Source organism: Harpegnathos saltator, unplaced genomic scaffold (genome assembly GCF_003227715.2).
Source record: "Harpegnathos saltator strain DR-91 unplaced genomic scaffold, Hsal_v8.6 scaffold1, whole genome shotgun sequence".
NCBI lineage: Eukaryota > Metazoa > Arthropoda > Insecta > Hymenoptera > Formicidae > Harpegnathos > Harpegnathos saltator.
The window spans coordinates 748681-770000 of record NW_020229872.1 but is presented as its reverse complement, the minus strand read 5'-3'; the positions used below and the strand labels follow the sequence as shown (position 1 = coordinate 770000).

At 47.9% G+C, this 21320-nt stretch overlaps 1 protein-coding gene across 20 annotated transcripts in view; it reads right to left on the bottom strand.

Annotated features, from left to right (window-relative positions):
* Positions 1–21320, bottom strand: part of LOC105189045 (ankyrin-3) — a 105344-nt gene that overhangs the window by 56458 nt on the left and 27566 nt on the right. For 17 of the 20 annotated variants that reach the window (XR_003113464.1, XR_003113507.1, XM_025301890.1 and 14 more), the window contains exons 3-18: positions 12749–12850; positions 12212–12344; positions 11645–11808; positions 11009–11164; positions 10726–10854; positions 10098–10295; positions 9700–9996; positions 9393–9590; positions 9086–9232; positions 8841–8990; positions 8578–8718; positions 8334–8489; positions 8137–8235; positions 7518–7715; positions 7232–7415; positions 3420–3524 (exon numbers count right to left, since the gene is read on the bottom strand). Coding sequence is in view for 17 of the 20 variants with exons in the window: in XM_025301890.1 (XP_025157675.1) it covers positions 3420–3524; positions 7232–7415; positions 7518–7715; positions 8137–8235; positions 8334–8489; positions 8578–8718; positions 8841–8990; positions 9086–9232; positions 9393–9590; positions 9700–9996; positions 10098–10295; positions 10726–10854; positions 11009–11164; positions 11645–11808; positions 12212–12344; positions 12749–12850 (2557 nt within the window). In the remaining 3 variants the exon portion in view is untranslated. Of the gene's footprint in view, positions 574–3419; positions 3525–7231; positions 7416–7517; positions 7716–8136; positions 8236–8333; positions 8490–8577; positions 8719–8840; positions 8991–9085; positions 9233–9392; positions 9591–9699; positions 9997–10097; positions 10296–10725; positions 10855–11008; positions 11165–11644; positions 11809–12211; positions 12345–12748; positions 12851–21320 lie in introns of those variants that run through there. The other 3 variants (XM_025302138.1, XM_025302510.1, XM_025302275.1) reach the window with 2 other exon arrangements.

Below are 21320 nucleotides of genomic sequence, written 5' to 3'. Positions count from 1 at the left end.
CGGGAGAGAAGATTGAGAAGAAAATTCCAACGGAGACCGGGAGGGACATCAGCGGGACCCCCCTCGGGATTTCGCCACTCCGAATCGCGTAGATGCGCAACGTCGCGCACTCGCCTAGCTCGAATGCGCGCGATTTCGGAAAAAAGTTCTCGCGCGGCTGGAAGTCGCTCTTCGCACTTGGCGGGATTTCGCGGCCTCGATTACGCGCGAGCGCGCCGGTATGTTGCGCGCAGTATTTTGCGCTCCTCTGTCCTTCCGTCCCTTTTCCTCTCCTTTCCTTTTCCTCTCGTCTTTTCGCCTCCTCGCCTCTTCGTCTCTCCTCTCTCCTCCCTTTTCGGCCGCTCGCACGGGTGGTGTTATATAAATTCGAGATTATTTCAGTCCGGAATTGTATTTGGCGGCACGCCAAGCGCGGCAGGGGTTGGACTAACTGCACTAATAACGCGACACGACACGCACACCGACTGTGTGTTGCATAACAGGTAGCCGAAGTGGAGGGCGGTGTTTGTGTGGCTACGACTACGACTTTACGTTGATTATACGACTACGACTACGAAGCCACCGACGACGACGGCGACGACGACGACGACGACGACGACGACGACGACGGCGAGGAGGTGGCGGTGGAGGAGGTGGAGATGGAGGACGCCGATGCGCGCCGGTCGGCGCGGTGTAATGATCGCGCAGCTCGTTATTATGTAAATTGCATTAACAGTGGCAGCACGCCCTATTTATTCGCTGCCGCCGCGCCACACGTGAGGCCCTCCACGCGGGAGAGCGGCTCCTCTCTTCGCTTATCGTCGTATTGTTGTTGTTTGTTGTATACTTCACCCGCGGCCGAACCGCGTCGCGTTCCGCGCGCAAGTGCGAAAATGCGCCATCGCGGACGCGCAGAACGGTGGGAATTCGCGTAATTCGCACGAGCGCACCGCGCGAGTGCGTATGCGCGCGTTGCGCACGCGTCGCACGCGTGGGGATGCCGATTTTTTCTTCTCAAACAGATCGATTTAACGATCGATTCGAATCACGGGGAGAAAAGATCGATCTTTAAAAAATCGGTTTATAAAGAATCGATTTCAGAAAATCGACTTGAATCGGTATGCATGTGAGAGTGAACCACTCATTAAAGTATATTATCTGTCAAACTTCTACAGTCTAAAGTAGACCTCGTGTGATTCATATAGTTTAATATGAATTAAAGAAATTAAATTTTAATATGAATTAAAGAAATTAAACATACGGTATTCTTTTGGTTGCGTTCTGTGTATATATGTGGCCAGAACAAAATAGAAAAAGATCTTCAAATCTAAGGGTTTAATTAGTTTAATTAGTTTGATTAAACGTTATTAAATAAGAAAGCACGTTTACTATTATATGCATACACATATGTATACAATATATACTATTGTATGGAGTGGCTGTGATTGGTTCGCTCGCGCGTTTCGTTCCACTGAAAATTCTCGCCCATGGGACATCGGTCTAAAAGCAACATAATGTGCATTGTGCAACCATTGAGTGAGTTCAAGTGTTACAACCAAAAGAAGTAAAAAAAAAAAACTATATTACTAGTAGAAACTGAAAAATTCGTATTGGCGATTTTCAGAATTTACAGATGGATCCTTGAATCGATTCAGTTCCAGAAAATCGATTTGAAATCGATCTTTTAGGCTCCGATTAATCGATCTTCGATTAAATCGATTTCAAATCAGCATACCTCAGCATGCGTCGCTTCTCCAGCGGGAAGAAGATGCAGCGAGCAGAAGCGCATTTCGCGATCGATTTCCGCTGCTCGTTTTCCTTGAGAACCACGTGTGTTCCCGCGCACGTTCCTATGTATACGTTGGACATTCTCAAGGCTGGAGGCAGACAGTGTCAAATCGCTCGTAAGGCGCGCAAATTATCTCTCTCGGCGACGACTCGCTAACGGTATCATTTTCTTTCACGTTAACAATAAACTTACATTTTGCTGGGTAAGCGTTACCTCGCGCGTGCAGATGCTCTCACTGCGGAGGGTCTTGAAAATTAGATGGAAGAGCGGATCGACTCGCTGCTGCTCGAGTAACGAGTCACAATAAAGCGACGTGACAACAGTCGCTTTTAAGAAGCAATTTTACGCGTAAATGTCGGATACTTGGCGTACGCCTTCAGTAGAGATGTGCGAACTATTCGAATCCGAATCCATATGATTCGAATTCGAATAGGAATCAAATATATTATTGTTTGCGCGCGTCACAAAACGGGCCATCTGAGCCTGTTTGATGTTTGAACCTTTAACTTGTAATTAATAACTTAGTTATAAATTATTTTAAATATATATTTTACTTTAAGATAATATTACAATACCAATATTCCCTTTCATATTAAAATCTTCCACCATTACTCGCATGTTTAATAGTCATGTTAAATTTTTTAATAATTCGATTCGATTCGACATAAAAATTTTTGATTCGCACAACTCTAGCCTTCAGCCTCTTCGTCGTGCGACGCAAGTCGCTGTTCTGACTCTCGCCCAGAGAACGATCAGATCATCTGATCTCTCCGATCCGAACGGCGTTCTCTCCTGAGCGGGCCTTTTTAATCCTGCTCGGGGGACATGGAATTACAAAAGAAAAAAAAAAAAAAAAAAAAATCTAGCACGGCAATCAAACAACTCCGTTCCAGATACGTCTAGCGACGACGGTCAGCGGGAGTCGCGCCGCCGTCATCGAAAATAAAAAAACTCATGGTACAAGAGCTGGTGAGAGAGGAGGGATGGAAAGGGGGAGGGGGCGAACAAAATAATAAATGTGATAGAAATAGCGGGCGAGGGATGGGTGTGTCCGTGCGTGTTCTCTTATACAACATGTACAACAATGACACGCGCGATGTAACGAGCGAACTCGAGCGATGCTGCACACGAGAAGCTTACGTGAATGAGCGGAGCGTGATATGACGCGTCTCTCGCTTGCACATACACACATACACACGCACACACGCACACACACACACACACACACACCGGCGAGATAGCAACAGCAATGACGATGATCACGGCGATGATCGGTGCGCTAACTCTCGTGTGCGTCGTTGTGTTGTGCTCGACGATGATGATGCGAGCAGCGCGTCATCTCGACTCGACGCTCCGCTCCGATCATCGGAAATGACAGGAGCGGGCGGACTCGAGAGTCCAATGACGATTGTCCTGCGCTAATTCCCTTTTCTCTTCTTCTTCTTTTTTTTTTTTTGCCGAAAGAGTGCTGCATGGTGTACGTCGTATATGATATATATTTCCCGGCAGGACGGGTGAACGGACGGTGACACCCGCGTGACAGAGAGACAGAGATAGAGAGAGAGAGAAAGAGAGAGAGAGAAAGAAAGGAAGAGAGAAAGAGAGAAAGAGAGAGAGAGTGTGAACAGAAACAGAGTTACAGACAACTTACGGGTATAGGTCATTTGGCCCTGGTAGTAAGAAGGAAGGTACACGTGTTGCGCGTGCGGAGGCTGCCCGTACACATTCATGGCTGCGGTGCCGATTTCATCACCACCTACATCGAGTACGCCGTCGAGGTAAGGTCATGTGGTTTCATCAGAAACGCTAGTTTCGCACCATATACACTGTGTCTAAGTTTCGCTATCACTGGGTTGTTTAGTGTGTGCAAAAGTATGTGGCCTACACGCCTACACGCAGAGAGGTGAGTACCGTCGAGAGAGAGAGAGAGAGAGAGAGAGAGAGAGAGAGAGAGAGAGAGAGAGAGCCTGCGGAGGAGATGCGAGCGCGAGAGATGCTTTCTTTAAGGGGTAACATCTGAGTGAACGCCTGAAAACACAGAGTAAGTTTGGGAATTTTTTGTATTTTAAATAACAACATAGGTGGAAAATTGGTTTGAAGACCTCTAAATGTGCATACCTTAAACTACACAAAATTTTTTGTTATTATTTTGCCTCAAGATGGCGGCGCTGTAGTTCTCCAAGTAAAACCACGTTTTACTTGGAGAACTACAGCGTTTTACAAATTGGCTTGCAGCAGAACTTTAACAAATTTCATCCGATCCACTCTCGAAATTTTTTACAGTAGCTGCTAAACTAAATTCTCTAGAGAAGTACACATGATTTTTATGATCGGTTTAAAACTTTTGTTGTTATAAATATTTTTCCACTGAATCTCTGGGATAAAACTGAAACTTTTCTCCTAATGTTCACCATTTCTACAAAAATCAATATTTTAACATATACTGTACTTGTGTACTTCTCCAGCAAATTTAATGTAGATTAACAAAAATTTTGCCTTTTTGTCCTTTTTGAAAGTGTACGGCATTTATGCGGCAAGCCGCGGGGACCGCCCATGAGAAAAATGCGGTCTTACTTGGAGAACTTCAGCGTCGCCATCTTGAGGTAAAATAATAACAAAAAATTGTTTTGTGTAGTTTAAGGTATGCACGTTAGAGGCCTTCAAACCAATTTTCCACCTATGTTGTTATTTAACTACAAAAAATTCCCAAACTTATTCTGTGTTTTCAGGCGTTCAGTCAGATGTTACCCCTTAAGTTTCTTTAAGCTCGCTCTCTCTCTCTCCCCCTCTCTCTCTCTCTCTCTCTCCCTCTCTCTCTCTCTCTCTCTCTCTCTCTCTCTCTCTCTCTCTCTCTCTCTCTCTCTCTCCCCTGTTTCGTTAGCCGGCAAGCAAAACCGCAAGACGAGAGTCGCTGTGTGTGCGCGTGTCGCAACACCCTGTCCCCGGCTGGCGTCTACACAAATGCAAGCCCTTTGCCCTTTTTCGCTCTCAGCGCGCGCGCGAGAGAGAGAGAGAGAGAGAGCTCGAACCAGGAATAATACTCGCGTAAGAGTGGGGACGTGTTCTCGAGTGTCCCTACAGTGTGGCAAAGAAATCGCCATGCTGCAAACAGTAATTGAACCTTTAGGGCCCGGGAGCTTTTCACACGGATCGTACGAGTCGTGCGGGAACGCGCGCCTTCGAGTTTTCCTCGTATCGCAATTTAGACCTGCTCTTTGAAGCTCGCCGAGCGGAGTCACAGCCGAAATTTTTTTACTTTTTCAGAAAGCTGCACTGCGCCCGAGGAAGACGTTTGAATGAAAGCCGATTTACAGAGCATTACAGAGCTTCGTAAATTGCACCTCCGCTCCTCGGCACGGTGACAATTGAAATTTTCAGTCGGCATCGCGCATATCGCTTATCGCTCTGAATGTTCGTGCAACACGTGGCCGTCGATTGTTCAGCAATTGTTGTTAATCGACGGTCGCTGTACGCGAGCGTATTTAGCTGTGATACGCGTTTGATCGAAAATTTCAAAGGTCGCTAGTCGCTCAGGAATACGACTGCATCTACGAAGCTTTAGATTCATCCTTGTGAACGAAGAGTCACTCGAAGTCAAGAGACTCGGTGAGTGAAACTCCTCTCGGGAGAGCTCAGAGAGCGCCTTGTGGAAATCGCGTCTGCCGACGCAAATCGAGATATCTTCCAAGCGCGATGCCGAATCCCGCGAGCTTCCGTCAGGAACGGCAAGTTTCTCGCGTTTAATACAATTCACCGCGCGACGTGTCTCGTGTGTCCATAGAAACGACATCGACTCTGTTTCGTTCGTTCGAGAGACTCGATAGACAACAACCCAGTGAGTATCGGCTAAAATGCATGCTCTTGCGAAATGAAGGTAAACATAAACGCAACAGTCAAGCAAATAATAGTTCCATCGATAGCACATCTGACTTGCCCGCTTCTCTCGCCGGTTTCGCGGACGAAAAACTCAAAAGACCTGAAGAGACCTCTCGTCGATCAAATACACACGAATGGAAGTGGAGGTACAACTTCTTCTCCCTCCCTTTGGAAAAGATTCGCGTCTCGCTCTAACCGTCCCCGCTACGTCGCGCGCTTTGCTCCGTCCCGCCTGTGATCGTGTGGATCGGGAGAGGATATACGAGAGTTTCTCCTACATCGGGTACTTCTTAGCAGCCTTTTCTTTCCCTTTCGGGTTCCATGCCGGGCTCCGGTATCATGCATATATCGTACGCGGGCATGCGTGGGGAACTGCATCGCTCTCAGGAGCGATCTACTGTTGTGGTTAATCGGGCACTTCTACCTAGACCTCGCGTTTACCACACCATCGTCGCACGGACGAGCAGCGACCTCGTCGTGTTACCACTGCGCATTACTATCTGCTCTACTCTTTTTAATTACGTCCTGGTAATTTCCACTTTCATGCAACAACGACTCATTACCCGTCCTGCTTCTTATCAATTCTCGCCGTGCAGTCCTCGTAGTACGTTTCTACCGAAAGAGAAAGAGAGAGAGAGAGAGAGAGAGAGAGAGAGCCTCTCTCTCATCGCTCTCTGGGATCTACCCTATTTCAATTACGCTGCGTGCGTTGCGGTAATACGCTACGATAATAACGGCGCACAGGTAATGTTTATACGAGGAGGAAAATGTAGCTCCCTCTTGAAAAAGAAGAAAAAAAAAGAAGATCGGGACTAAAAGGGTTAATTGATCAAATAGTGTCTATCGTCTATAGCTGCGCCGTCGACTGAAGCGAAAGCCCTACTGCGTGTATATTACTCTTTTTTGCTATCAACTCTCAATCTCTCGTACGTACTGCTCCTACTTCGCTTCAACGTCAAAGACCTATCACGCAAGGCGACAACATAATAGTTACGCTAAGCGACAGAAGCTGTGCGATATTCACGAAAACTGACGCGACATCGGAAACAACAGCGGCGGCGGCGGCGGCGGCGGCGATATCGCCCGATCAAGGATTGATTCTCACTATTCGTCCGACAGGTGGCATATTCCGTCCATCGGAATATTCTTCGACGCTTCTGCCTCGGAAGATCTTGACGAGATTAATTGATCAACTATTAATCAGTAAGTAATCAATCAAGTTAAAGTAAATCAATTGGAACAATCACGATGCCACGATTTACTCGATATTAATTTTGATTGTCTTAGTCAACCTAAATGTCAATCGTTTAAGGCCCAACATTGAAATACTCACAACACCCGTCACTCAATGTCACACGTTTCAATTATCCCCATTTATGAAAAATATTGATGAATATTTTGATTTAACAGACTCCTGCCTCTTGTCACCGGTTTCGGCGGATAGTGAGAGTCGACCTTAAATCTCCACTTTCGTTCCAACATCGCGAGTCCCCATCAATAGAACGCGCAGCAGATGGACAGTAGTAAGCAGCGATAGAATAGAAAAGAAGATAAGATGCTTCTGCGTGATCAGATACGAGTACTTACCCCCTTCGTCCTCGCTGTCGCTCATGAATGTCTCCTGCATAGACTCGGGCGCTTGAACTCGATACTTCTCCTCGATGGTGACGGTGTGAGTGGTCGTGATGATGGTCTCCGTGACGACCTTGAGCGTTTCTATGACGCTGATGTAGCCGAGTTTTTGTGCGATGTCCAAAGCGGTCTGCCCGTTCTGCAAAGAGACATTTAGAGACGTATTGAACGTCGAGATTGCCATCGAGAGAAAAGAAGCAAAGTAGGAAATAGCAACTGGCAACAGAACAAGATCACTCACGTTGGTCACGGCGTTCGGTTTAGCTTTACTCTCCAAGAGCAGATTAATGACCAGGGTGTGTCCTTGCTGCGCGGCCTGATGCAGGGGAGTGTAGCCGGCATTGGTGCTGCTGTCAACGGCTGCACCGGATCTCAGGAGGAATCGTACCATGGCTGCTTGGCCGAAGTGTGACGCCACGTGCAACGGTGTGTATCCGGCCTGGAAGAAGACGCGCGAAGATGCGTTTTTCGGCGACTTTCGATTCTGCCGCTTCATGTACACTCATTCTGTTTGGGATATTCTACCGTGTCCTTCAGTGCAACCTGTTCGTTGCTTCGGCGATGCTCCGAGACCAACGACAGTCGCCTGACTACACTGCATCGCGTGGACGAGCGAGCGCTTCAAGGTGTGTTATCAATGGCACGTGCACGGAGCAACGAACAGTCTCGCCAGCGAAGATTACATCAGCCGCGATAATTGAATTATGCACAGAGCGCTAACGCCGCTAAACGCGAAGAGACGCGACAGTCGTTGACATTGCCGCCGTGATCATGATGCGCGCACCGTGTTTTCAACTACGCACCACGATTGCACACTTAACAGGGGGGAGGGAGGGCCAATCATCGAATCGGCGTGTTACCTTGGTCTTGGCGTCGATCTGGGCGCCATTCTTCACGAGAATGGATGCGACGTTCACTTTGTCTTCTTGTGCGCATAGATGCAAAGGCGTAAGGCCATTCTGCAAAGATAAGCAAAAGAAATTTGTAACACAAAGCACGATGATAAACGGGAATACCGACAGAGATCGCATCGCGTTCTTCGTTCTTTCACACCCACCTTCGCTTTGTGATTTGTGTCCGCCTTGTGCTCGATAAGAAGAGTCGACATATCAGTGTGGCCTTCTTGTGCACTCAAATGTAACGGCGTGAAACCCGCCTTCGATTCCGCATTGGCCTTTGCTCCGTACTCTAACAAAGTAGTTGCGATGTCCATCTATCACAGATGAGAGTGATTAATTTGCCTCCTTGGCCTTGGCCGCCGTCGTGTTCGCTAGCAATGATCGAAATCGTCGAGAGCGTACCTGATTCTTGCGTGCGGCAATATGCAAAGGTGTATGTCCGTTCTTAGCCATGGCATGAGGTGAGGCTCCTTTGTCGAGCAAAAGCAAAGCCACGTTCTGATGGTCGTAGTGGGACGCTACGTGAAGAGGCGTCACCCCGTTCTGACAAGAGTAGAAAGAAACGTTTTAGCGCACGAGCGCACGAACTCTAAATTCACTCGAGTCAACAATCTTGCAAAAGTCTCGAATTCAGGGTACATGATTTCGGAGGGGAATGCATTTACCTTTCCTTGAGCGTCAACGGGTGCGTTCTTCTGTAACAATAATCGCGCTACGTTCATGTTGCCGTACTTGGCCGCTAAATGCAAGGGGGTGAATCCTTTCTTGGTCGTTGCGGTAAGCGATGCGCTGTTTTCTAGTAATACGGATGCAACCTGCGTGTGTGCGGGAGAAGAACGTTACGAGATACATATCTCTGTGAAAATTAATCAAGTCATGTATCAAGCCGCCTGTATAAGTATAACCTCACCTCCTCCTGGCCCTCCTTAGCAGCGATATGAAGCGGAGTGTATAAATCTTTCGTTGTGGCATCTACTCCTGCACCGTGTTGCAGCAGTAACATCACGATATCGACGTTACCCAAGCGGGAAGCGACATGAAGCGGTGTCTGTTCCTCCTGCGAGCACAAGCAGCGTTTCGATTATCGACGTCGATCCAATTAAACTGCCAGATACAAGATATTACTTATCACGAACGGCTGTCTTAGGCCTTTTTCTCGGTCTCTCAACCAATGTACACTTTTGAAATTTACATTCGACGAAGAGCGCGATACTCACTCTTGCTCGAGCGTCGACCTGGGCACCGTTCCTAAGAAGTATCCTAATAATATCGGTTTGGTTCGCTCTGGCAGCTAAGTGTAATGGCGTTTCGCCTCTCACTGTCGGTATGTCGGGGCTGGCCTCGTGTTGCAGCAAGTAAATCACGATATTCATGCACCCCATGAAACTCGCTACGTGCAATGGGGTTAGTCCAGACTACGGGCAAGACAAGATAGAGATCCGTCAGGCTCTTCGTGACAATCATCGCAGAGAAGGTGTTTCAATGTGACAGAAGAAGAGAAACTCATACGGCGAGATTTCATACCTCAGTCGTAGCTTCGATGCTAGCTTTGTGCTTGAGAAGCAGTTCCACCACCTTTATTCTATTCTTCTTGCACGCGATGTGAAGGGGAGTGAATCCATTGAGCGCCCGCGCGTTGGGATCGGCGTTCCTGTCCAGAAGCAGTTTGGCCACTCGCACATGGCCGCAGTGCGCAGCGACATGCAACGCGGTCAGGTAGTCCACCGTCACTTCGTCCACGGGAGCTCGGTGATACAGCAAGATCCTCGCGGCGTCCACGTGATCCCCTTGAGAAGCCATGTGCAACGGCGCAAGACCATTCTGTCAACGGAAACCGAGTGTGTTGAGCGTCGACGATCTCTCCGCCGGCGTTCGTCGCACGCGGAACGAGCGCGAGTTTAACCTGTTGCTTGGCACGTTACCTTCGTTTTCGAGCCGATCGGTGCCCCCTTCTCGATGAGTATGTCAACTACCTCGTGATGGCCGGATCTGGCAGCGCAGTGCAAAGGAGTCAGACCGTCTCTCGTTTTCGCTTCGATGTTCGCCCCCTTGCTCATCAGGAGATTCACCATTTTGATTTTGCCCCATTTCGCCGCCACGTGCATCGGTGTGATATTGTGCTGCAATTTTGTGTGTTTATATGTATTATAAAAATAGAATATGCCAAAAAATAGTATTCTTCTCTCTATAATATTCTCAGAATATTCTCTGATATATATTTGGAATATTATCTTAGAATTTCTGATACGTCGTAATATTTATCTTTTCGATATTCCTTTTTGCTTCTTTTCATTTTCTCTATATATTATTTTCTAATCTTCGATATTTAAAATTATTAAAAACACAGATCTACAATGTTCCAAAAGATATTAGAGTCTCTAATATCCCGATGCTTCGAATTTTATCAGCGAATTAATCAACGATAATCATAAACGACGCTAAATGGGAATTGTGAGTACAGACTTAAGAACACGTAATTATCGCGGTTAACATCAGCCTGGCTTATGCTATTTCAAGTTCATGCGTTTCTACATAACGAAAGTCACCCACCTTCGCCGCGAAATTAACATCCGCGCCTCTGTCGTAAAGCAAGGAGGCGATTCGGTCGTTGCCATAATGCGCCGCTATGTGAAGCGGCGTGAAACCGCTCTTCGATGTTACATCGGGATTATGGTCGTTCTGCAAAGGCAACGAAATTCGAGGAATTGTAGCCAGGCAGGAATTGCGCCGTGGACTAATTTTCTCTTATTGTTGCTAATGCGCTCTACATCGCGGTCTGAAATGCAGCGGCGGTCGTGCGCGCGCGCGACTGACAAGGCGCCTTACAACTCACTTGCAAAAGTAGGGCGGCCGCCTTGCAGTCGTCTTTCTTCGCGGCGATGTGTAGGGCTGGCAGTCGAACTTTACCACGAGTGTCGTTTTCTAGCAGAACGGCTACTACCTTGTCGTGACCCTGTTGCATAGCCACCGCCAACGGAGTGAAACCGTCCTGCACAAAAGAGAAACGTGAGCGTACGAACCGGCAAGAAAACCGGTATTATACCGTGCACCCAACATTAAATTAATCGGAAATATTACATATATATGTTGAGAATTGATAAGAAAGAAGATGACGAATTAACGCGTTGATTGACAGTGCCTTGCAGTGACAGCCGTTCGTTGATAGGGGGACGCTGTGATTAATTAACTCCCGTATCAAACGCAACCGATTACGTGTCGTAATCGAATTAGATACACAGCCGATAAAGAGTCGAGGAGACGAGCGAGCGAATTGCTCTTCTCCATTGCGCATATCTGATGATTCAAACCCAAAATTGAGCGTCGACAGCGCGATTGGGAATCAGCGATGGCGGTTACAACGAGAGTAATCTCGTTATCTCGATATGTCGAGAAGTGCCGAGAGATCCGGCGGTTGCCGTGCGGAAAATCCCGTCAAAGGGAAGAATGACGGAACAACGTCGACACAAACCTCGGTGGCCAATGTCTGATTCGCACCCTTGCTGAGGAGGTACTTGACCACAGAGTCGTGATTTTCCTGGGCAGCCATGTAGAGCGGCGTAAAGCCATTTTGCGATTGTGCATTCACGGAGGCACCTCGTTGCACCAACAATTGCACAACCTCCTCTTGTCCAGCTGAAAAAGAAGCAACAGGAGACCTCGGTGTCGGGCGAATTTCCATTATCCGGCAGAGGCGAAAAGAGAGAGAGAGAGAGAGAGAGAGAGAGAGAGAGAGAGAGAGAGAGAGAGAGAGAGAGAGAGAGAGAGAGAGAGAGGTGAAGTCACAGAGAGACAGACACGTTCCCGAGAGACGACATTTACGACGAGAATCTCGAGAGCTCGCGAGTCTTATGAAATAAATGTTTGTTTAAAATCATTCGCGTCCTTGTCCCCTATGCATTTAATGAGCAACGAAGCGCGCACACGCTCGTACGCGAAAGTAGACGCGAGGGAAAGAGAGAGAGAGAGAGAGAGAGAGAGAGAGGAGAGAGAGAGAGAGAGAGAGAGAGAGAGAGAACGTTCAGCTCAAACCACTCACCAAGAGAAGCTATGTGCAACGCCGTGTTTCCCTTTTTAGTAGCGGCGTCTACGATCGCACCGCGATTTAGGAGCTCCCTCACGATCTCCAAGTGGCCGTCTTTAGCTGCCAGGTGCAAAGCGTTCAAGCCATTCTGCAAAGAGACACACAATGCGCGCACGTTCTTTCTCTCGATACTTCCACGACGAATTGGTAACATTGATCTTTCAAGCTTCCGCGATGCTCGCGGCCTGGCATCCTCTTCGCGGATTTGTGTCCTCCCGACGTTTCGTGAATATTTCACTTCCCTTTTTCACGGAGAGTAACACCTGACGGCTCCTCTCTTTCTGAAGAAGCGAACTGGAACGTTCACAAACGGTCGGAGACAAATTCACGCTGGGCGCGGCGCCAAGCTGGCGCGAGGAGCCAGATCGAGCGCTAGATAATACTGCCAAAACAAGCCTTTCGAGACTTGAATTGTCATTTCCCGGGTATGCATTACACGCTTGATTCACGAGAAAAGGACAAAAGAGAGAACGAGACAGATCGGCGACTCACTGCGTTAGAAGCGTTGATATCCACTCCGGACTCCAAGTACTCCAAGACCTTCTCGAGCTGCCCAGCGCGAGCTGCCCGTAGAAACGCAGTGCTGGGATCGCTCTGAAAACGAAGCGGAAAAATAAGTCGTTACTTGGCCGAAAACAAAGCCCCGTGGAACGTAGAATTCGCCGAGTTTGGAACGTTCAATGGAAACGTCCTCCCGGACTGCTTTCTCATTCGTCTGCTCAACGCGCTCCAAATGGCTCCATACAGACATCTCTGTGTATATTTCAGGGGAATTGGGAAGTTTCCTTGCGACGCTCTTACCGCGACAACTTGCTCTTGTCAACAGCGGCTCGATAACGACGTTATTTTTCTCCATTAACAAACGTTGCGCAAAGGATACTTTTTGAACAACGCCAACGATTGCATCGTTAGTTTGAGCACGTGGAATACACGCTTTGAGTAGCGCGTTGATGAATGATTTCGGATTTTTCAGGCAAAACGAAACGATTCTATTTTTATCGTCGTACCTAGTCAACGGAATGATGTACGTGAGAAGAAAAGTTTTATATCGAGATTGCGCATACGTTGTTCCAAAAAATACGAAAAATATATATTATCCGTGTAAGATATGAAAAATAAAATTCATGACATGTACAAAACTTATGGAACATGAAACTGTGACTCCTCCACTTTCCCCGAAAAGTCCCAAATGACTCGTTACGACAGTCAATATGTATAATGGATATATATAATATCAAGATGTATAACAAAGCAAATCTTAAAAAAAGAGTTCTCAAAACCGGATAAAACAATATCACTCGTGCGACTTTCTCCCCAGCCGTCCACTTGTTCCGGCAGCTCTCCTCGTCGATCGCGTTCAATGTAATCGAAACTAATCCTGCGAAGCGAACGGCTTCGCTTATTCCGGACGGAATCGTTTCGGCTCATTTCGGATCGCATCGTCGCTAAGTAATTAACCGCGGACTTGGAGCGTGAGGCGCCGCGCGGTCTGTAGCGACAGAGGTGACAGGACTCTCTCTCTCTCTCTTCTCTCCCCATCCCCCTCGGCTCCCACACCCTCAAGTTTGACCTCTTCTCCGTCTCTCTCTCTCTCTCTCTCTCTCTCTCTCTCTCTTTCGCTCCCGACCGCGCGTTCGATCCTTCGCTTGGGACCACCGGCTGGATATAGCCGAGCGCAGACATCCTGCGCGTCCCGCAACTGGTTCTACGGGTGTCCCGGAACCGCCCGATGACCCTTCTTGACCACGACTGACTTCGTTGACTGGTCTGAACGATCATCTATCGCGCCATTGCGGGCGTACGCACATTACACTCGGCCAGGGGCGCAAAAGTTGCGACATTTTCTTTTTTATCGACGATCGAATCAATAGGAAAATTTTTCGCCTGACGATCCCCAGAAGATTAATTTTCCCCGCTAGATCACCGCGAAGAAAATATTTATTATTGCGGTCTTTAATGTATATTCACCGTTCGTAAGGACAAATGTACTGAGACCATTCACTATCTTCGATCTTTTGCGACTGATATATTTACCTGAGCAGTGCGTCTCTCAAATTGATAATATACTGATACTCAATTTTCCAACATTATTTTAATTAATTAAATTAATATCGATACTTGTGCTCGCAATGGCACGGTGAAATAATTATCGCCAGAGGAGTCATTCCTCTAGCGGGTACGTCTGCTGCGAAATATCGACGAGGACACTTTCGAGTGTCGAGTGAGGCCTTCGCGCCGGAGTGAGGAAAAAGTACCGACGCGAAAAGTGACTTCAGCTTCGGCGAGATTGGCCATTTTTCTGCTCATATCGAAGCGAACTTCCCTTTCTGTCGTGCCGGCTTTATCGTGCGCACAAACATACGCAATTGGGAGACGTAATGCAGGCGAAGCTATAGAGCGTGCGTGCCTCGACCCTCGTGGGTGGTTTTGCCGAGAGAACTCGTAACGTTTTATCGTCATGCGCTCGAAGCACGAGCTGACGATAAATCGATAGTCAGGCTGCTCCTCGTCGTTCCTGCGCCCATCGGAGCAGTTCTCGCAACGTTCTTCTTCAGCATCCTTTCCGTCGATATCGCGTGCGCACACATCCGTACATACGTCGAAAGCGAGATGTTTTCCGAGGGAATTATCCCCCCATCCCCCCGCCGCTCTGTCTCCGCCGATCATTTCGACGCCCGCGGAAATGTACCGCGAACAAATGAGCGGGCGAACGTCGTTCGCTCGCGGGTGCTCATCGACCTGAGACTTTCGAGGAAGAAAGGAAAAGAGAGAAAGAGAGAGAGAGGCAAGGCGAGGAGAGAAAAGGAGAGAGAGAGAAAGGCAGAAGAAGAGAACGGAACTGGGAGAGCGCGTCTCTCGGTGTCGAGTTGCGTTTAATCGGCAAGATCCCGTTTCAGCAGGCTTTATCCTGCGAGCGATTTATTCGCGGGATACCTTTGATACGATCAAACGGAAATTGGAGAATGGGGGCAACGGAGAGGCGTACACCGCGTCGTCATCGCGTCCAATCGATTCTCTTTCTATTAACGCGCCGCCTGCGGTTCGCGCTGATTTCTACCGATCGACCGCGTTTCGGCAGAGAGAGAGAGAGAGAGAGAGAGAGAGAGAGAACCGCTTCGCAACCGTTGTCGAATTCTCCCACATCTCTTAGCTTCGAGTTCATCTCAGAACCCTCATGCACCAGAAAACTCACGACAGATCTCGCGACAGTTGCGAGGCAGCTTTCTCCGCTGAACTCCACTCGAGATGCGCGCCGAGTGAATGCGATTCGCGCGAACCGCCCATTCGTCAGCCCCATAAACTTATAGATAGACTGCGCGCGTCCCATGAGAGGACTTGAAGACAATATTAACCCTTTCACTGCTGAATTAACTTCCCTTGAGAAAATTATTAAAATATTTGATAGTCCTATGTTTTTTGGATCGCTGATTACGAATCTAAAGTCAGATTTGCAAAATTCAAAATGGCGGACTCAATATGGCGATCATGATGTACAAAATTAATGAAAATTCCAATTATTATTGATGGTGTATGGGTTTTTCGGATCGCTGATTACTGAAGTCGGGTCGTGATTACGGTCGCTGAATCTGAAGTCAGATTTACCGAATTCAAAATGGCGGAATTAATGTGGGAAAATATTCAATACTGCATATTTATGCTGACTGGAGATTAAACATTTATTTTTGAGTAAAACAATATTGATAGTATGGATAAGATGGGGGTACAGAATAAAAAAGCTAAGAAAATAGAGCTAAAAAGTGCAAAAAATCAAATTTCGGCCGTTTTTGTAGAAATATTTGTTTATAAAAAAAAATCTAACCTGCAAAAAAATAGTGAAAAAAATATATATTTTTGCGCAACATCAGAAAAATATTTCGTAAAAATTTCAGACCCCTACATTCAATATTCTTCGAGGAATCAATTTTTCCCTAAAAAAAAAAAAAAAAAAAAAAAAAAAGCATTTTTTTCAATTTTGGTTTGTTATAAATAATCACAAATGAATAATTGGGTATAAAAACCTATTGGAGTATGTTGAACAACTATTCAGTTACCTGGAAAACTTACATCCCCGATTAGTTCTTCAAAATTATGATCTACAACGTGATCTACAACGCAAAATTGAATCAAGAAAAGGTGGGGAGTATACTTCCCACTAACAGTGAAAGGGTTAAAGTGAGAGGAGCGATAGCTGAGTGAGTGTGTCTCTGTTTAACATGCGTCTTGGTGCGGGAAGCCGAAGAGGAGAATAGGAGGACATTTGTACAAAGGTTATAGTTCGCAAATGAATTGACCTTGTTAGATTTAAACTCTGGTTGCTTTAATCAGTGTTACGACTTATCCGAAAAATAGAATAGAACAGAGAAACGCTTCGAAGCATTCGTAGCGGTCGCTGGACCGCACCCGACATTATCTTTCCCCTTGTGTCGTTTTCCCCCCTCTCCTGAGAGAGAGAGAGAGAGAGAGAGAGAGAGAGAGCCTCACTCACGCAATAGCTCTGTCCTCTAATGTAGTCTTCAGCGCGCCCATAAGTCTATCTATATAAATCTATGATCAGCCCGTTTCATCGGCTTCCCGTCGTTGGCCACAAATTTATTCTGCCACACGTTGCGCCTCCACGTCCGAGTCAACGGGCTGCGTCAAGGTATCGTATAGCGTCTGTCACCAGGGTGGTCAACGTGTTAGCGGAGTCGTTTGCGCGTAGCGCAGCGCATTCCGCTTTCAGCGAGACAGACAGACAACGGCCGTTCTCTCTCGGGGCGGTTTGTTTGTTTCTTCTCGCTGAGAACTGCCCGTACTAGCTTGCACCGGACCTCTTCCCCTCGTCCTTCCAGCAAAAGTCCCAACCGTACGCCCGTCTCTTTTCGAGTCAAGCGGAAGCGCAAGCTGCTTCAGCGATAAAAAACAAACGCCACGTCGCGAAGATACAAAGCGGCGATATATCGCGACGTGTTGCATCGACCGCGGCCAGCGTCGCCGTGACATTTTCCCCAATGGTCAACACAGACGTGATGCCGCATAAATGAACCCACCCCCTCCCCCCTCCAGGCTGTGCTCTCGTGGGTGCGTACACGCAATGTATGTACTTGTTTTCTGTAACGTATGTACACACGTAATACGTGCGGCGATACCCGCCGCGAAGGACAAAGAGAGAAAGAGAGAGAGAGAGAGAGAGAGAGAGAGAGAGAGAGAGAGAGAGAGAGAGAGAGAGAGAGAGAGAGAGAGAGAGGGGGAGAACGCTTCCGAGCGATAAACGCACAAAACAACGAGCGTATTTTGCAAAATTTCCCAGCTGGGAATCGCGTTGACAAATGAAAATGGAACAAAAGCGAAATGGAACATGGTTTTTCTCTCCCTTGTCTCTCCCTCTCGCGCGAATCGATCGTACCCGCGTATTACTGAGGCGTCCTATAAATAATGCGCTCGCAGATGAGGGGAGGGTCTCTGCATCGGGAAAAGTTACTTCGCGCTAAAGCATTACTTTGCGGTAATCCGAGCGTTGCGAAAAGTCGAAAGCCTCGCCGTTGCGAGCTACTTTCCTCCCTAACGACTCGGTATCTCTTTTTCTCTTTTCGCTAATAATACGCTAACGACAATGCGACTGCACTGCTGCGTGATGATAATGAAAATAAAAGAATACTTTCGAAAACGATAGGAAGTGCTCTCTCTCTCTCTCTCTCTCTGTGTGTGTGTGCAAAGCAGCGAAGATAACCGTTATACCTCCGTCGGAGCACGGCAATCGTAACGACTCGCGGCGTTTCTCGAGCGACGATAACAGGCACGAGTTACTTTTTAAAGTGAGCTACGAGTTCGCTTGCCCGCAACGGCCGATCTAACGAGTTACTTTTTTCGAGCTTTAACTCCCCTGAGAGCCTGAAAAAAAAAAAAAAAAAAAAAAAAAAAAAAAAAAACACGTCGCGATCCAACGCATCTTCGTCTTCGTCGCTACCGGCGATACTTATGATAAGTACGCGTCGTGCGCGAACGGTACTAATTGCACCGTTGCCGACCCATCGGGAGTAACCTGTGATTACATGCATATCACGACTCGGATAGGTGTGGACGAGGTGCCGGGGATCGGTAATTTGTATACAAAAGAACACGACTGCGCTTGTTAGCGCGCACACGAGCGAGCGGCTGACGACGAAACACGGGAATCGTGTGTGCGAGGAGACGATCCGCGCGGCGTGCTTGAAATCATTCAGGGAACCGCTAGTTTCCCGCGAGAATACGTCCCTTCTCGTGTTCGCTCGGCGTCATTGTCTCTCCTCCTCTGAATTCACTCCCGAGACGCGGATGAGGTCGCCGGCGACGGGCGGAGAATGTCGTCGCGGCGCGCCGCGCCGGCGAGATGTACCGCGATGAATTTTCGCGCGCATTATTCTTTGGCGACGGGACGGAGGCCTGACGGGGAATATGCGCCTGTTGACAAAAAAGGATCGAAAACTTCCCGAGAGAGCCGCGCGCTTTCTGCCGGCCATGTGTGGGCAAGCGTGCGCGACCGTTGTGAACCTGGTAAACAACTAAATAAAGAGAAAAATTCTCAATTGTTCGATTGTACTTCGTTTGTGCCTGTCTGTATCACTTTTTGTCTCGTTTGTACCTCAAAGAATAAAAAAATAGAGGGAGACGGAAAAATAGCCAGCAAGCAAGTATAAGATATCCGAAAACGGCCAACGCCATCCGAAAGAGAATCGTTTGTACCTTAAAGGGGCCGGAAGTACGAAGGTAATCTTCCGACATATTTCGAAGATCCTGTACTCCCGGTTCCTCTGAGGTACAAACGATTTGAAGAGAGGTACAAATGATTCTTTTTCGAATAGCGTTGGCCATTTTGCGATATTTTATTGCTTGCTTGCTGGCTATTTTTCCTCCTCCCCTTGTCGGTTTATCCTTCGAGGTACAAACGAAACAGAAAGTGGTACAAACAGGTACAAACGAAGTACAATCGAGTCGTATTGTGAATGTTTTTTTCATCAAGTTGCTCGCCGGGCTCACATCACAGGTGCATGCGCGAAAGGGTGGCTTCCATTTGCAGCACGCGTTACGCGAGTCGACATACTTTTCCTTAAAGGGAAAATACCCGCGAGCGCACACAGTTCGATTGTCAGAAATCGAAAGCAGGCAGGCAAGGTAAAACGCGCCTGGGTAAAAACATCGTCTCGAGGGATGCGCCGCTGTCTCAACGAGGTCTTCGATGATCAACCAGTGAACGCGCATACGCCTTGAACCTTTCAGAAGTGAATTAATTCAGATCGGAAAGAAAATGTCTTCACGTCCCCAAGTGACTCCAAGGCGACATCTGCTAATCATGTGCCGGGATCTCTCTTTCTCGCGGAGCTTTTTGCTGAAGCATTTTACCGCAGCAACGTTCGTTGCATTTCGTCGACAGTGTCTCGAAAGATTATAAGAAGGGTTTCAAATATTTATAAACGTATACCAGATATGTCGTTGGAAGAATTAATAACCGCACATGATTGTAATAACATAAAAATCTACAATTGTGCGACATAATCACGGTTAATATAATATTGTGGAACGTGTAGCAACGTGAAAATCCACAACTACGAAAACCGAGAACTTGCTCGCGTCTGCTAAACCCTGAACGAAACCCTGCCTCGTCGATTGCCGCGATGACAGGCTGGAACTTGTGGCCAAGATTGTCCCGGCTCATCGCTTGGCAAAAACCGCTACAAATTATCCGTCGACGAGAATGTATGTATATGTGTATTTATTCTTCAGCTACATCACAGCCAAGAAGGGACTCGGTTTACAAAATGACCTTAACCTCATTCATCCATCTTCATTCTTATCCCTCGCGCTCGTTTTCTTTTCATTTTATCCTATTCTACATATTTTCTACTTCTATAACCCAAAAGACAAACTTTTATATTTCACATTAATCAGTTTCAGTATCTTACTATTCCCGTCGACGATAATGAAAAAATCGCGGAATGCGCGCGCGGGAGGGATCGGGGGGGACCGCGACGATTTCCGGCGTGTTTCACCTTTTTATCCGCGATCCGTATCTAAATAACAAACAATAACTCTCCACGGGCAGCAATCAGCGTACACGCCTCGGCGACGACGTCGCCGATCTGAAGAGCGCGGTTCTCTCAGTCCGGCCTGCGAAACTCGTTGCGGACGACGGACTGTACGCGAGTGTACTCGCTGTCTGGACTTTAAGGGCTTCCGGGGACCCTTGGGGAGCGTGAAAGGCGTCGCTAAACATAGAACGCGGGCCGAGAGAGAAAGACAGAGAAGGAGAAAGAGAGAGATACCATGCACTATCAACTTCGCGGCGGCCAGGCGATTTATATAACGCCCCCCCTCCCCCCGAGAACCCTTATTCCGAACGTTTTAAAAAAAGCCCGCATGCTGCATCGCACCGTGGCACTACGACGAGCGACGCGAATTATTTATAGTCTTGCGCGGCTTGAAAACCGTCGTCGCGCGAGGAAAATGCCGAAAACGCAGCGTCGTCGTGCTCGACGTCGACGACGAGCGCGAATGTTTCCTCGAGCGAGACGTACGCGACAGCAACAACAACAACGACAACGTCCGACGGAGCGCTGAAACCGGCTGAAACGAGCGGCAGGCGGGGAATAATTTAACGGATAACGCGACCTGGGTCGTTAACCGTGTGCCCACGGCACGTCTGTGACATCCGCGCGTTTCCGAAGAGGTCGCGAGTCGCAGCACCGACGACGGCGAGCGGCCGCAGGCCGAGAGGGTGTCTTCCGCACAGAAGTGGAGGTCGTCGAGGTGGTCCCTCCGGTCCGGGACAATAGCACGCGGAAGCGTCCGCGTGACAACGTCGTCGTCGCAACCTCGCCGCGGGGGACGCGACGAGGAAGAGCGCGTCGCCGTAATGAGCGTAACGGCAACGGTAACGTTCCTTCTGCAATTCCGAGCTAAAGGGTAATTTACACGGTGCTGCTTTCATTCGCTTTGAGCCAGCTTCTTAATTCATCAGCGAATTCGCTGCGAAAAAATTCCAGACAATAGATTCTTATTCGCCGTCTTGGCGTCTGAAATTCAGAATTCGCTGGTAAGAATGTCTTGT